General features: G+C 57.9%; 5 protein-coding genes across 5 annotated transcripts; 4 read left to right on the top strand and 1 right to left on the bottom strand.

Annotated features, from left to right (window-relative positions):
• Positions 1–67: 67 nt before the first annotated feature.
• On the top strand, positions 68–7,105 carry BDZ90DRAFT_229832 (putative ATP dependent RNA helicase). Its single transcript, XM_025505232.1, has 2 exons — positions 68–743; positions 821–7,105. Exons 1-2 carry the CDS (start codon positions 265–267, stop codon positions 7,014–7,016), a joined length of 6,675 nt encoding a protein of 2,224 aa, XP_025365451.1. The 5' UTR covers positions 68–264; the 3' UTR covers positions 7,017–7,105.
• Positions 7,045–8,006, bottom strand: BDZ90DRAFT_229831 (hypothetical protein). The gene is made up of 2 exons (XM_025505231.1): positions 7,547–8,006; positions 7,045–7,476 (listed from the first exon to the last, which is right to left on the bottom strand). The coding sequence occupies exons 1-2, from the start codon at positions 7,975–7,977 to the stop codon at positions 7,143–7,145; spliced, it is 765 nt and encodes a 254-aa protein (XP_025365450.1). The 5' UTR covers positions 7,978–8,006; the 3' UTR covers positions 7,045–7,142.
• A 149-nt stretch (positions 8,007–8,155) lies between these two features.
• BDZ90DRAFT_25650 (hypothetical protein) lies at positions 8,156–8,737 on the top strand. The gene has a single exon (XM_025507892.1). It carries the CDS (start codon positions 8,292–8,294, stop codon positions 8,601–8,603), a length of 312 nt encoding a protein of 103 aa, XP_025365449.1. The 5' UTR covers positions 8,156–8,291; the 3' UTR covers positions 8,604–8,737.
• On the top strand, positions 8,637–8,977 carry BDZ90DRAFT_277262 (hypothetical protein; the record flags this gene model as incomplete). Its single annotated transcript, XM_025508991.1, has 2 exons — positions 8,637–8,865; positions 8,936–8,977. Exons 1-2 carry the CDS (start codon positions 8,698–8,700, stop codon positions 8,975–8,977), a joined length of 210 nt encoding a protein of 69 aa, XP_025365448.1. The 5' UTR covers positions 8,637–8,697.
• Positions 8,978–9,987: 1,010 nt separating this feature from the next.
• On the top strand, positions 9,988–11,473 carry BDZ90DRAFT_216296 (glycine hydroxymethyltransferase; the record flags this gene model as incomplete). Its single annotated transcript, XM_025504262.1, has 2 exons — positions 9,988–10,014; positions 10,097–11,473. 2 exons carry the CDS (start codon positions 9,988–9,990, stop codon positions 11,471–11,473), a joined length of 1,404 nt encoding a protein of 467 aa, XP_025365447.1.
• Positions 11,474–11,494: the final 21 nt, after the last annotated feature.

Genomic DNA, 11,494 nt, shown 5'->3' with positions numbered 1-11,494 from the left:
ACTCGACTGCATCCGCTCGACAAGAAGTCGCGGGCGGGCAATCGACGTTGAGCTGAGCACATTTCCATTTCTTCCTTTCTCCTCACCTAGTCGTCATCAACGAGACCCTCGTCTCTCTCTTTGCCTCTTCATCCACTCGGCTTGCAAACGCAAGGTCTCGGAGACATCGAGTGACGATCTCACTCGTCGCCGACTTCTTCGAGAGTCGAGAGAGAACGCGGGATCCTTGCTTCTACTTCATCCCGCCACCCATTCTCGCACGTCATGCCGCCAAAGAAGCCAGGCCAGCCAGACCTCTCTGGCTACCAGTACAGCGCTCTTAGCTCCATCGTCTCGTTTGCAGATCGAAGGTTCGTCGACAACAATGTCCAGAATGAGCCAAAGGGAGACGCAGAGACGCTCAGAGGCAGGATAGATCCGAAGTCAATGGGATCGAGAGTTCAGAGGGAGCAGGTAAAGGACCTTGACAAGAAGAAATCAAAGGCAGCAGCAGAAGAAAAGGCAAGGAAAGCTACGTCTTCGAAGAGGTCAGGGCCTTCTGCTGCTCAGGGCAATTACGCAGATGTCTTGCAGGCCACCGCAGACCTCGAAGGGCTGCGATACATTCCTCGTACTGCAGAGACGCGCGAAATCTACGAGCTCATCCTCAACATCGTGCATTCAGCACTGGGAGATCAGACGTCAGATGTCGTACGCTCAGCAGCCGATGCCGCGCTAGAGACGCTCAAGGATGAAGAGATGAGGTGAGCGTAGCGAAGAGTAGGGACTCGAAAGGATCCGTTTGCTGACTTCTCCTACATCCACACTCGCTCGCTCGCAGGGATTTTGACAAGAAGAAGGAGATCGAAGACCTCGTTGGAGAGTTGAGCTCAGAAAGCTTCGGCCAGCTCGTCAATCTCAGCAAAAAGATCACAGACTACGACCAGGACGACCAACGGCAGCAGGATCCAGATGCCGACACGAGAGCCATCGACGAAGAGACTGGCGTAGCAGTCCTCTTTGACAACGAAGATGACGAGAGCGATCAGGATGAGGAAACCTACGTTGTTCGCGAAGAGTCAGACGATGATGAGGATGACGGAGGAGCGGCAGTTCAGCAGCCTGCTGGCGAGGACGATGTCACAGAGCGGGTCGAGGATCAGAACGCGCCATCAGAAGCTCTTGTCATCGGCGATTCGGCAGCGCGGGGCAAGAAGGGCGATTCACTGTCAGTGCATGACATTGATCCATTCTGGATCCAACGTCTCGTGGCCACGCACTATCAAGACGAGCGAGAAGCCTCGGACAAGGCCAACGAGGCCTTCAATCTCCTGGCCTCCGAGGCCAACACTCGAGACTGTGAAAACTCCCTCATGGAGCTCTTTGACTACGAGAACTTCGACATCGTCCAGACTCTCATCAAGCATCGAGATGTCATTGTCTGGTGCACGAAGCTGGGCCGCGCAGACGAAGATGAGAAGGTCAACATCGAAGTCGAAATGAGGGAGAAAGGTCTCAATTGGATCTTGAAGGAGCTGAGAGGTGACAAGAAGGATGGTGCAGATGGAGACGCCGGAAAGGGGGTGCCGATGGACATCGATGATGCCACCAAGAATCGCATCCTTAAGATGACTGGTCGCGCCACTCTCGCGCCTGGCACCACTGCACAGCCTCGCAAGGTCGTCGACCTCGAAGCCATGGCCTTCTCACAAGGTGGTCACCTCAACTCGAATGCAAAAGTACGTCTACCTGAGGGAAGCTTCAAGCGTACTGGCAAGGGCTACGAAGAGATCCATGTCCCAGCACCTACCCGCAAGGGCGGCAACGACGTCGACAAAGTTCCCTTCGCCTCTCTTCCCACTTGGGCTCAGCCTGCCTTTGGCACCACCGGCAGCCTGAATCTCATTCAGTCGCAGTGCTACCCGATCGCATTCGGCGAGGACGAGCCGATGCTGATGTGTGCGCCGACGGGAGCTGGCAAGACCAACGTCGCCATGCTTACGATCCTGCGAGAGCTTGGCAAGTGGCGCGACGAGCAGACTGGCCAATTCGACCTCACGGGCTTCAAGATCGTCTACGTGGCGCCGATGAAGGCGCTTGTCGCTGAGCAAGCCGACAACTTCCGCCAGCGCCTAGCGTCATTTGGCATGGTCGTCAATGAGCTCACGGGTGACAGCCAGCTCACCAAGCAGCAGATTGCAGAAACGCAAGTCATTGTCACGACGCCGGAGAAGTGGGACGTCATCTCGCGCAAGAGCAGCGACACGTCGTACACCAATCTCGTCCGCCTGATGATCATCGATGAGATTCACCTGCTTCACGACGACCGAGGGCCCGTTCTTGAGTCCATCGTTGCGCGTACCATCCGACGCATGGAGCAGCTCAACGACCCTGTTCGCCTGGTCGGTCTCAGTGCCACTCTTCCCAACTACAAGGATGTTGCGACTTTCCTTCGGGTCAATCCGAAGAAGGGCCTCTTCTACTTTGAGTCAGGCTACCGACCCTGCCCTCTCAAGCAAGAGTACATCGGCATCACCGAAAAGAAGGCAATCAAGCGTTTCCAGATCATGAACGAGGTCTGCTACGACAAATCGCTGCACTACGTCTCAGGCGAGGCCCAGCAAGAGGCGCAGAGCAGCGGTGCTGGTCAACAATCCTCACAGACGGCAGTCATGATCTTTGTGCACTCGCGCAAGGAGACCGCCAAGACGGCCAAGTTCATCAGGGACAAGGCCATGGAAGCCGACACCTTGACGCATTTCCTGCCTCGCTCTGCCGCCTCGAAGGAGCTGCTCACCAGCGAAGTCGAGAACGTCAAGGACGCCAATCTGAGGGATCTCTTGCCGTACGGCTTTGGTATTCACCACGCTGGTATGGGCCGCGCAGACCGCCAGCTCGTCGAGGATCTCTTTGCTGGTGGGCACATTCAGGTCCTCGTCTCGACTGCTACTTTGGCTTGGGGAGTCAATTTGCCAGCACACACGGTCATCATTAAGGGCACGCAGATCTACAACCCAGAAAAGGGGAGATGGGTGGAGCTGTCTCCCCAGGACATGTTGCAGATGCTGGGTCGAGCAGGAAGGCCGCACTATGATACTTTTGGGGAGGGCATTGTCATCACCAACCATAGCGAGCTGCAGTACTATCTCAGTCTCCTCAACCAGCAGCTCCCCATCGAGTCGCAATTCGTCTCCAAGCTCGCGGACAACCTCAATGCCGAAATTGTTCTGGGCACCATTCGCAATCGCGATGAGGCTGTGGCGTGGCTGGGATACACGTACCTTTACGTCCGCATGCTCCGCACGCCAGCTCTGTACAGCGTCTCGGCAGACTATGCGGAAGACGATCCCTTCCTCGAGCAGAAGCGGGCAGACATTATCCACTCGGCCGCTGTTGTACTGGAGAAGTGTGGACTTTTGCGCTACGAGCGCAAGTCTGGCCTCTTCACCTCCAACGAGCTCGGCCGCATCGCTTCGCACTACTACATCACCCACACCAGCATGGCAACCTATCATCAACACCTCAAGCCTCACCTGGGGCTCATAGAACTTTTCCGCATCTTTGCGCTCTCAGAGGAGTTCAAGTACCAGGTCGTCAGGCAAGATGAGAAGCTCGAGGTCGGCAAGCTGCTGGAACGCGTCCCCATCCCGGTCAAGGAGTCGCTGGATGACCCCGCGGCCAAGGTGAATGTCCTGCTGCAGTCTTGGGTCTCGCAGCTCAAGCTTGAAGGCTATGTGCTGGCCGCGGACATGGTCTACATCACGCAATCAGCCGGGCGTATCCTTCGAGCCATCTTTGAGATCTGTCTGCGCAGAGGCTACGCTCGTCTGAGTCACACAGCCTTGGACCTGTGCAAGATGGTTGAGTCCCGTCAATGGGGCTCAATGACACCGCTGCGCCAATTCAAGGGCGTGCCAGCAGACCTCGTCCGCCGTCTCGAGAGGAAGGAGTATCCGTGGGCCCGCCTGCGGGACCTCGAGCCAAACGAGATTGGTGAGCTCATCGGAGTGCCCAAGGCCGGTCGACTGGTGCATCGCCTCGTCAACCAATTCCCGCGCCTGGAGTTGCAAGCCTTCTTCCAGCCTTTGACCCGCTCCCTCCTCTCAGTGCAGCTTACGCTCACTCCGGACTTCCAGTGGGATGAAAAGATCCACGGCGGCGCCCAATCCTTCCATGTACTGGTCGAGGACGTGGACGGCGAGATTGTTCTCTTCCACGACACGTTCTTGCTGCGTCAGCGCTTCGCAGAAGAGGAGCACACGATCAACTTCACGGTACCAATCACAGACCCTGTTCCGCCCAATTACTTCATCAGCATCGTCAGCGACCGATGGCTGCAAAGCGAAATGCGTTTGCCCATCTCCTTCAAGAACCTCATCCTTCCAGAGAAGTTCCCGCCCCACACGCAGCTCCTCGACTTGCAGCCGCAGCCCGTGTCGGCGCTGCGCAACAAGGAAGCGCAGGCCATCTTTGAGAAGCAGCACATCGCCTCGCTCAATCGAATTCAGACGCAGACGTACCACGCCATTTACGAGACGGACGACTCCGTGCTTGTTGGCGCGCCGACAGGGAGCGGCAAGACATTGTGCGCCGACTTGGCCTTGCTTCGTCTCTGGAACGAAGCCGAGCCTGCTCGGGCCGTGTGCATCGTGCCGTACGAGACGATGCAAGCGTCGCGTGTCACAAGGTGGCAGGGCATGTTCGGCAACTACCGCGGAGGCAAGGAGATTGTTGCCCTCGTAGGAGAAATGAGCGCCGACCTTCGTCTGCTCGAGACGGCAGACGTCGTCGTTGCCACGCCTGCGCAGTGGGATGTTCTCTCGAGGAGATGGAGGCAGCGCAAGAACGTGCGAAACATCGGTCTTTATATCGCGGATGAGGTGCAGCTGCTCGGCGATTGGAATGTCGGCCCCTCGTACGAGACGGTCCTCTCTCGTGCACGCTTCGTCGCGGCCCAGAATGAGGACGTAGCCACTCGCTTCCTCGCCCTGACTGTACCGTTGGGCAACGCGCGAGACGTTGGTGACTGGCTGGGCTGCCCTAGCGGGTCTGTCTTCAACTTCTCGCCCGCAGCTAGGCCGATCCCGATGGAGGTGCACTTGCAGAGCTTCAATATCCCGCACTTCCCCTCGCTCATGATCGCGATGGCCAAGCCCGCCTACCTCGCCATCACGGAGTATGCGCCCGAGTCGCCCATCCTGGCCTTCGTGCCTTCGCGCAAGCAGGCCAAGTTGACAGCAAACGATATCCTCTCGTACGCATTGGCGGACAGCGATCGTGATGGTGGAGAGTCGCGCTTCCTCAACATCGAGGCGGAGGATCTCAAGCCTCACCTTGACCGCATCCAAGACCGTGACCTGGCAGAAGTCGTCGAGAACGGTGTTGCCTACTACCACGAGGGGCTTTCACGCTCAGACAAGCGCATCGTTGAGCGACTCTACGAAGCTGGGGCGATCCAGGTTGTGGTGGCCAGCAAGGAGACGGCGTGGAGCATCCCATTGACGGCACATATGGTGCTGGTGATGAGTGTGCAATCATTCGATGGTAAAGAGCATCGCTACGTTGACTACCCGATCACAGATGTGCTTCAGATGGTTGGACGAAGCACGCAACGCGGACCCGATGGGGAGAGCAGTCGTTCTGTCCTGCTCTGCCAGGCGTCGCGCAAGGATTTCTTCAAGAAGTTCCTTGCCGAGGGCTTGCCACTAGAGTCGAAGCTCAACTCCTTTGCTCAAGACTTCTTCAATGCAGAGATCGTGGCGCGCACGGTGGACAACAAGCAGGCGGCAGTCGACATCCTCACCTGGACGCTCATGTATCGTCGCCTTCGTCAGAACCCGCAGGCGTACAATTGCCAGGGATCGTCGCAGCAAGCTATTGGAGAGTACCTCTCCGAGCTCGTGGAGACGACTCTTTCTGAGCTGGAGAACAGCAAATGCGTGGCAATCGAGGACGACTTTGATGTCTCACCCTTGAACCTGGGCATGATCTCCAGCTTCTACAACATCTCTTACGTGACCATCGATGTCTTCAACATGTCGCTCAAGGAGCGCACGAAGATGAAGGGTCTGTTGGAGATTGTCAGCTCAGCAGCAGAGTTCGAGGACATTCCCATCCGCCAGCACGAGGATGTTGTTCTTCGTCGTCTGTACGACCGCCTCCCTTACAAGTTGGACAAAATCTCTTTCACCTCCCCCTACCACAAGGTCTTTGTCCTCTTGCAGGCGCACTTTGCCCGCCTCGCTCTACCCGTAGACCTGGAGACAGACCAACGCTTGGTGCTGGGCAAGGTGCTCAACCTCCTCTCAGCTTGTGTAGACGTCATGAGCTCAAATGCTTACCTGAACGCAATCATCGCCATGGAGCTTTCTCAGATGTGCGTCCAAGCCGTCTGGGATCGCGACTCTCCGCTGAGACAAGTACCGCACTTCACGGCGGATATCATCGAGCGCTGCAAAGCCAAGGGGCTTGAGGATGTCTATGCATTGGGTGAGGCGCTGGGTGAAATGGAGGAGCAGGAGCGCGACGAATTGCTGCAGTTGTCGGGAAAGAAGCTGGCCGACGTGGCTACGTTCACCAACAGCTACCCCTACTTGGAGGTTGAGGCCACTTGGGCCGACACAGAGGACTTGAGGGCCGGAGATAGCATCGTGCTCAACGTCGACCTCTCTACGGCGGACGACGACGAGGAGGACGAAGAGGAAGAGGCAGGCGCCCCCGAGCCCATCCCTGCCCCTCACTTCCCCAGCGGCCGCAAGACGATCAATTGGTGGATCGTGGTTGGTTCACCCGGCACGCGACAACTCCTCGCAATCAAGCGCGTCGTCATGACCAAGGCAAAGCTGGCCGGTCTAAAGCTTGAGCTCTCGCTACCCAAGGGCAAGCACGACGATTTGACGCTTTACTGCTGCTCGGATGCTACGTTGGGCTCTGATAGGCAGATTGAGTTGCCTGGGTTGGAGGTGGCGGAGGGCGAGGACTCAGATGAGGATGAGAGCGAAGACGACGAGGATGAGGAGATGGCTGATGCGGAATGACGGATGGGGAGGTGACATGCTAGCTAGAAGAAGAAGATTTGAAAATTGTACTTTGATTGCCTACACGCTAGCATCGTGAAGTTCGATGGGTATCAACAGCTCGGTATCATCCCCCGTTCTCCACGCTCACTGCTGCTCAGCTTTAGCGAGCTTGACCGCATCCGCATTGTCAACCATCGTCGCCCCCTTTTCTGCACCATCCAGCGGCTTGCCCGCGGCATTACTCTTCAACCATTCGTCCCCCTTTGCGGCGGTAGCAACGAAGGCCTTGGCGAGCAAGGGTACGTGGATTTCGGCATTGCCCGACACGCGAGACAGGATGTGATGCGTGAAGATGCCGTAAACCTTTTCAAGGGCGCGAGGCTTCTCACGGTTGGCGTCGTAGAGGAAGCCTGGTCGGAAAAGGTAGGAAGAGGGGTAGCCGCTTGATGCAATGCCAAGCTCGGTCAGACCCTTTGACCTGCGGCAAGGGCGAGGAGGAGAGCGGATCAGCAATTGGTGTACGTCCGTCTTGGCCCGCAGCAACTCACTTCATGTAGAGGAAAGGCGCCTTGGCATTCGCCCCTGTACTACTAATGTACGCTACCCTTTGCCCCTCGACCGCCTCATTCCTCGCAGCCTTAGCCGCGGCAATCACATACTCCCTATCGATCCTCTCAAACTTCTGCGCACTCCCCGCATCGCCCCTTGTCGTGCCCAAGGCGATCAAGACGGCATCAGCACGGACATTGCGTAGCTTATCCGCTTCTGTTGCATCTCCGTTCGCAAGCTTCTCGAAGTCGACATTGTGCTCTGTCAGCTTGGCGTGCGTCTGGCCGGAGGGGCGACGGCCGAAGGAGTGAACTTGAGAAAAGTGGGAGGTGGAGAGGAGCTCAGCGAGCGTCTCTTTGCCCACTGCGCCTGTGGCGCCAAGCAGGAGGGCGGTCTTGCCAGAAGAAGGGGCAGTATGGTCGGCTGACATTGCGAGTAGGTTGAGGGGAGGAATCGACGTCGAAAAGCGCGATAAGTGAAAGAATGAAAAGAGGGGTAGCTAAGAAAAGCGTGAGAGTCGATCTGGCCCCCTCCACCGGACCGGCTGCTGCAGGCGGAATCGGGCCAAGCAGCTGTTCCGCCTCCTCTTGCTCACCGCGACTGCGCCGCTGCTGACAGTGGCGATGATGATGCTCGCCGTGAAGCATCACCAGTCCGCAGCTCAGGTTTCTGGGACCATCAACAGCGATCGGTAGCCCTCGCCTGCTCGGCCTTCAATGAGCTCTGCACTGCCACGTTGTCCGAATGCTTCTGCCGCTCTTCTCATTTCTAGCCGCTCGGTGTAGCAATGAGCGTACCTCATCCACGGCAGCCTGTGCCAGCCGTGATAGCAGCGTGGAATCAGCTCGTATGGGACCGCTTTTCTTCATTGCAAGAAAATCTCTTTTCAGATGTTGCCGGGCGTTCGTCGACTCTCTCTTCAGGGCGAGCGTAACGGGGCTACTACGCCATACGGCCGTGCCATCAGCCTTGCTACCTTCATATCGCCACCGTAGCCCTCAGATACACGACAGCAGGGCTCAGCCCTCCTCGAAGCTCTATAGCTCTCTTACTTGACACATTCACCTCTCGCACGCCGCCGCTGGTGCCCGATCGCATCGATCCGCCTGGCTCCTCAGCTAACATTCATCTCATACAATACCTTTTGGCCATGGCGCTTCGATCCCCCCTCCGTTTCCTCGACTTCTCTAGCAGGGACCCCGGAGACCTCAAAGGCGGTGACGATACCAGCGACTCCACCAATGATGCAGGTGCTAGCAACGGTGGTGGCTCCGGTGGCGGAGGAGAAACAAGTAATACGCTGGGTCTGACGGGCGTGGTGAGCGTGCGCAAAGCGTACTGGTGAGCGATATACGCAGCTGACCTCTCTCATGCCCAATGTGGTACAGGGCAAATGGCAGAGCTACGGCGATGGCTCCAACGGCGATTGAGTTCACAAGATCTACATCAAGGTGGGGGGACGCGGTTACATTGGGCAAAGACGACGCTGCTCACAATTGTCACATCCCGCACATGCCCTTTCCTCCCAGTCCTCAGCGTAGACTTGGGTCAAGTCTGGCTCGATCGTCAAGCATGGGGCAACTCCCGTTTGTCCAGCAGTCAGTCTTCCCTTGACGCGGGCATACCCGTGGCGATGCCTCAAGAGCACCACGCACTCCGTGTCCCTCAACCTCAAATTTCGATCCCGCGACGGTCACTCATCATCTCTTCGATCACTTGCGAGCTTCACATCCATACCTGCATCGCCTTGCTCCTCTGGCGCTTCTTCTAGCTCTCTAACAGTCTGCGGCGCTCCTCTTTTGTCGCTACCTGCTCCTCACCCACTACTCTTCTCCCTCCTCGCGGGCGGGATGCGAGGGCGCCACGTGGCCTGCGAGATCTGGCTGCCGTCTGAGCTAATCCTCCGCGGCCACCACGCCGCCCGAGCGCACCAGTCAATGAATGAAAGCCTTTTCCAGGACCCTCAGCAGCTACGCTAGCACGATCATGTCGCGGTGGCGACCGTCATACCATGAATGACCTCGACTGCTAGACACTCATGTCAACGTGCAGCGAGGCCGGAGCATTTTGCGTAGGCTGTTGGGGGAGGCGCCACCTGCTTGCGTGCTGCTCGCATAGACGCAAGAGGCGAAGAAGCGGCCAGGCCAGAGAGGCGGGACGGGACGGAGCGCAAATTCTGGCTTTGACTCTTTCATCCCAGTCGAGCGCACGCATCAACTATTCTCAAGTCCCCTCCTCCCCTGCCCCCTCTTTCACACCACCTCGTCAACCTCTGATGCCAGCTCGCATCTCAACGACTTCTTCTTCGATCCTTTCCACTTGCCAACAATCTCTTCGCAGAGCATCTGCTAGGACTTTCACCCCTACAGCTACCTCGCTGCCCTTTGCATCGTCCTCGCGAACGCTTTTGCCACGAAGCTTTGCCTCATCTTCGCGCACCATGTCCATCCCCGTGCCCAACGACTACGTGAGTGCCGCTGAGTGGACCTTCTGACATTCCCGACATGTCAAGCTGACCTTGTCCACGCTCTTTCGCGCACGCCCCGCAGAACAAGTCTCTTTACGAGCCTCTGGCCCAGGCCGACCCTGAGGTCCAGAAGATCATCGAGGATGAGACCTACCGTCAGTTCTCGGGCCTTGAGCTCATCGCCTCGGAGAACTTGACCTCCCTCGCTGTCATGGAGGCCAACGGCTCCATCCTGACCAACAAGTACTCCGAGGGTCTCCCTGGCGCCCGCTACTACGGCGGCAACGAGCACATTGACAAGCTCGAGAACCTCTGCAGAGAGCGAGCCCTCAAGGCTTTCGGTCTTGACCCCGCAGTCTGGGGTGTCAACGTCCAGCCCTACTCCGGCTCGACTGCCAACTTCGCCACCTTCACCGCCCTCCTCCAGCCCCAGGACCGTATCATGGGTCTCGGCCTGCCATCCGGCGGTCACCTGACCCACGGCTACTACACTGCCAAGAAGAAGATCTCGGCCTCGTCCATCTACTTCCAGTCCTTCCCTTACCAAGTAGACACCCAGACTGGTCTCATCGACTACGAGGGTCTCCACAAGAACGCTGACCTCTTCAAGCCGCGCATGGTCATCTGCGGTGGATCCGCCTACCCTCGCGAGTGGGACTACTCTCGCCTCGCCGAGACGGCCAAGTCGCAGGGCGCCTACCTCATGGCCGACATTGCGCACATTTCGGGTCTCGTTGCCGCCAAGGTGCAGAACAACCCCTTCGACTACTGTGACATCGTCACCACGACGACCCACAAGACGCTTCGTGGTCCTCGCGCCGGTCTCATCTTCTTCCGCAAGGACCGCGACTCCGAGGTCGAGGGCAAGATCAACGCTGCCGTCTTCCCCGCCTGCCAGGGTGGTCCCCACAACAACACCATCGCTGGTATTGCCGTTGCACTCAAGCAGGCTGCTGACCCGGCCTTCAAGGAGTACGCTACTCAGGTCATCCGCAACTCGCAGGCTGCTGCCAAGAAGCTCCACGAGCTGGGCTACAAGCTCCAGACAGACGGCTCGGAGAACCACCTTGTCCTCTGGGACCTGCGTCCGATCCAGCTCACAGGCTCCAAGCTCGAGAGCCTCACGGACCTGTGCCACATCACGGTCAACAAGAACGCCGTCGTTGGCGACGTCTCTGCCATGACTCCCGGCGGTGTCCGTCTCGGCTTCGCTGCCCTCGCCTCTCGTGGTATGAAGGAGAAGGACATGGAACAGGTCGTAGAGTTCCTTCACCGTGCCGTCCAGCTCTCCCTCGAGATCCAGAAGTCGTCGGGCAAGAAGCTCGTTGACTTCAACAAGGCGGCCGCTCAGCACGAGGGCGTCAAGAAGCTCTCCGACGACGTCGAGGCCTTTGCGACTCAGTTCCCTCTGCCTGGTGTCCCGGACACTTCGGTCATCAAGAAGCCTGCCTCCCACTAAGCGGTGCACCCTGCTGCAAAA

This window comes from Jaminaea rosea (assembly GCF_003144245.1).
Source record: "Jaminaea rosea strain MCA 5214 unplaced genomic scaffold BDZ90scaffold_1, whole genome shotgun sequence".
Taxonomy (NCBI): Eukaryota; Fungi; Basidiomycota; class Exobasidiomycetes; order Microstromatales; genus Jaminaea; species Jaminaea rosea.
The sequence above is the reverse complement of the archived record's forward strand: the minus strand, read 5'-3'. Positions and strand labels throughout refer to the sequence as shown.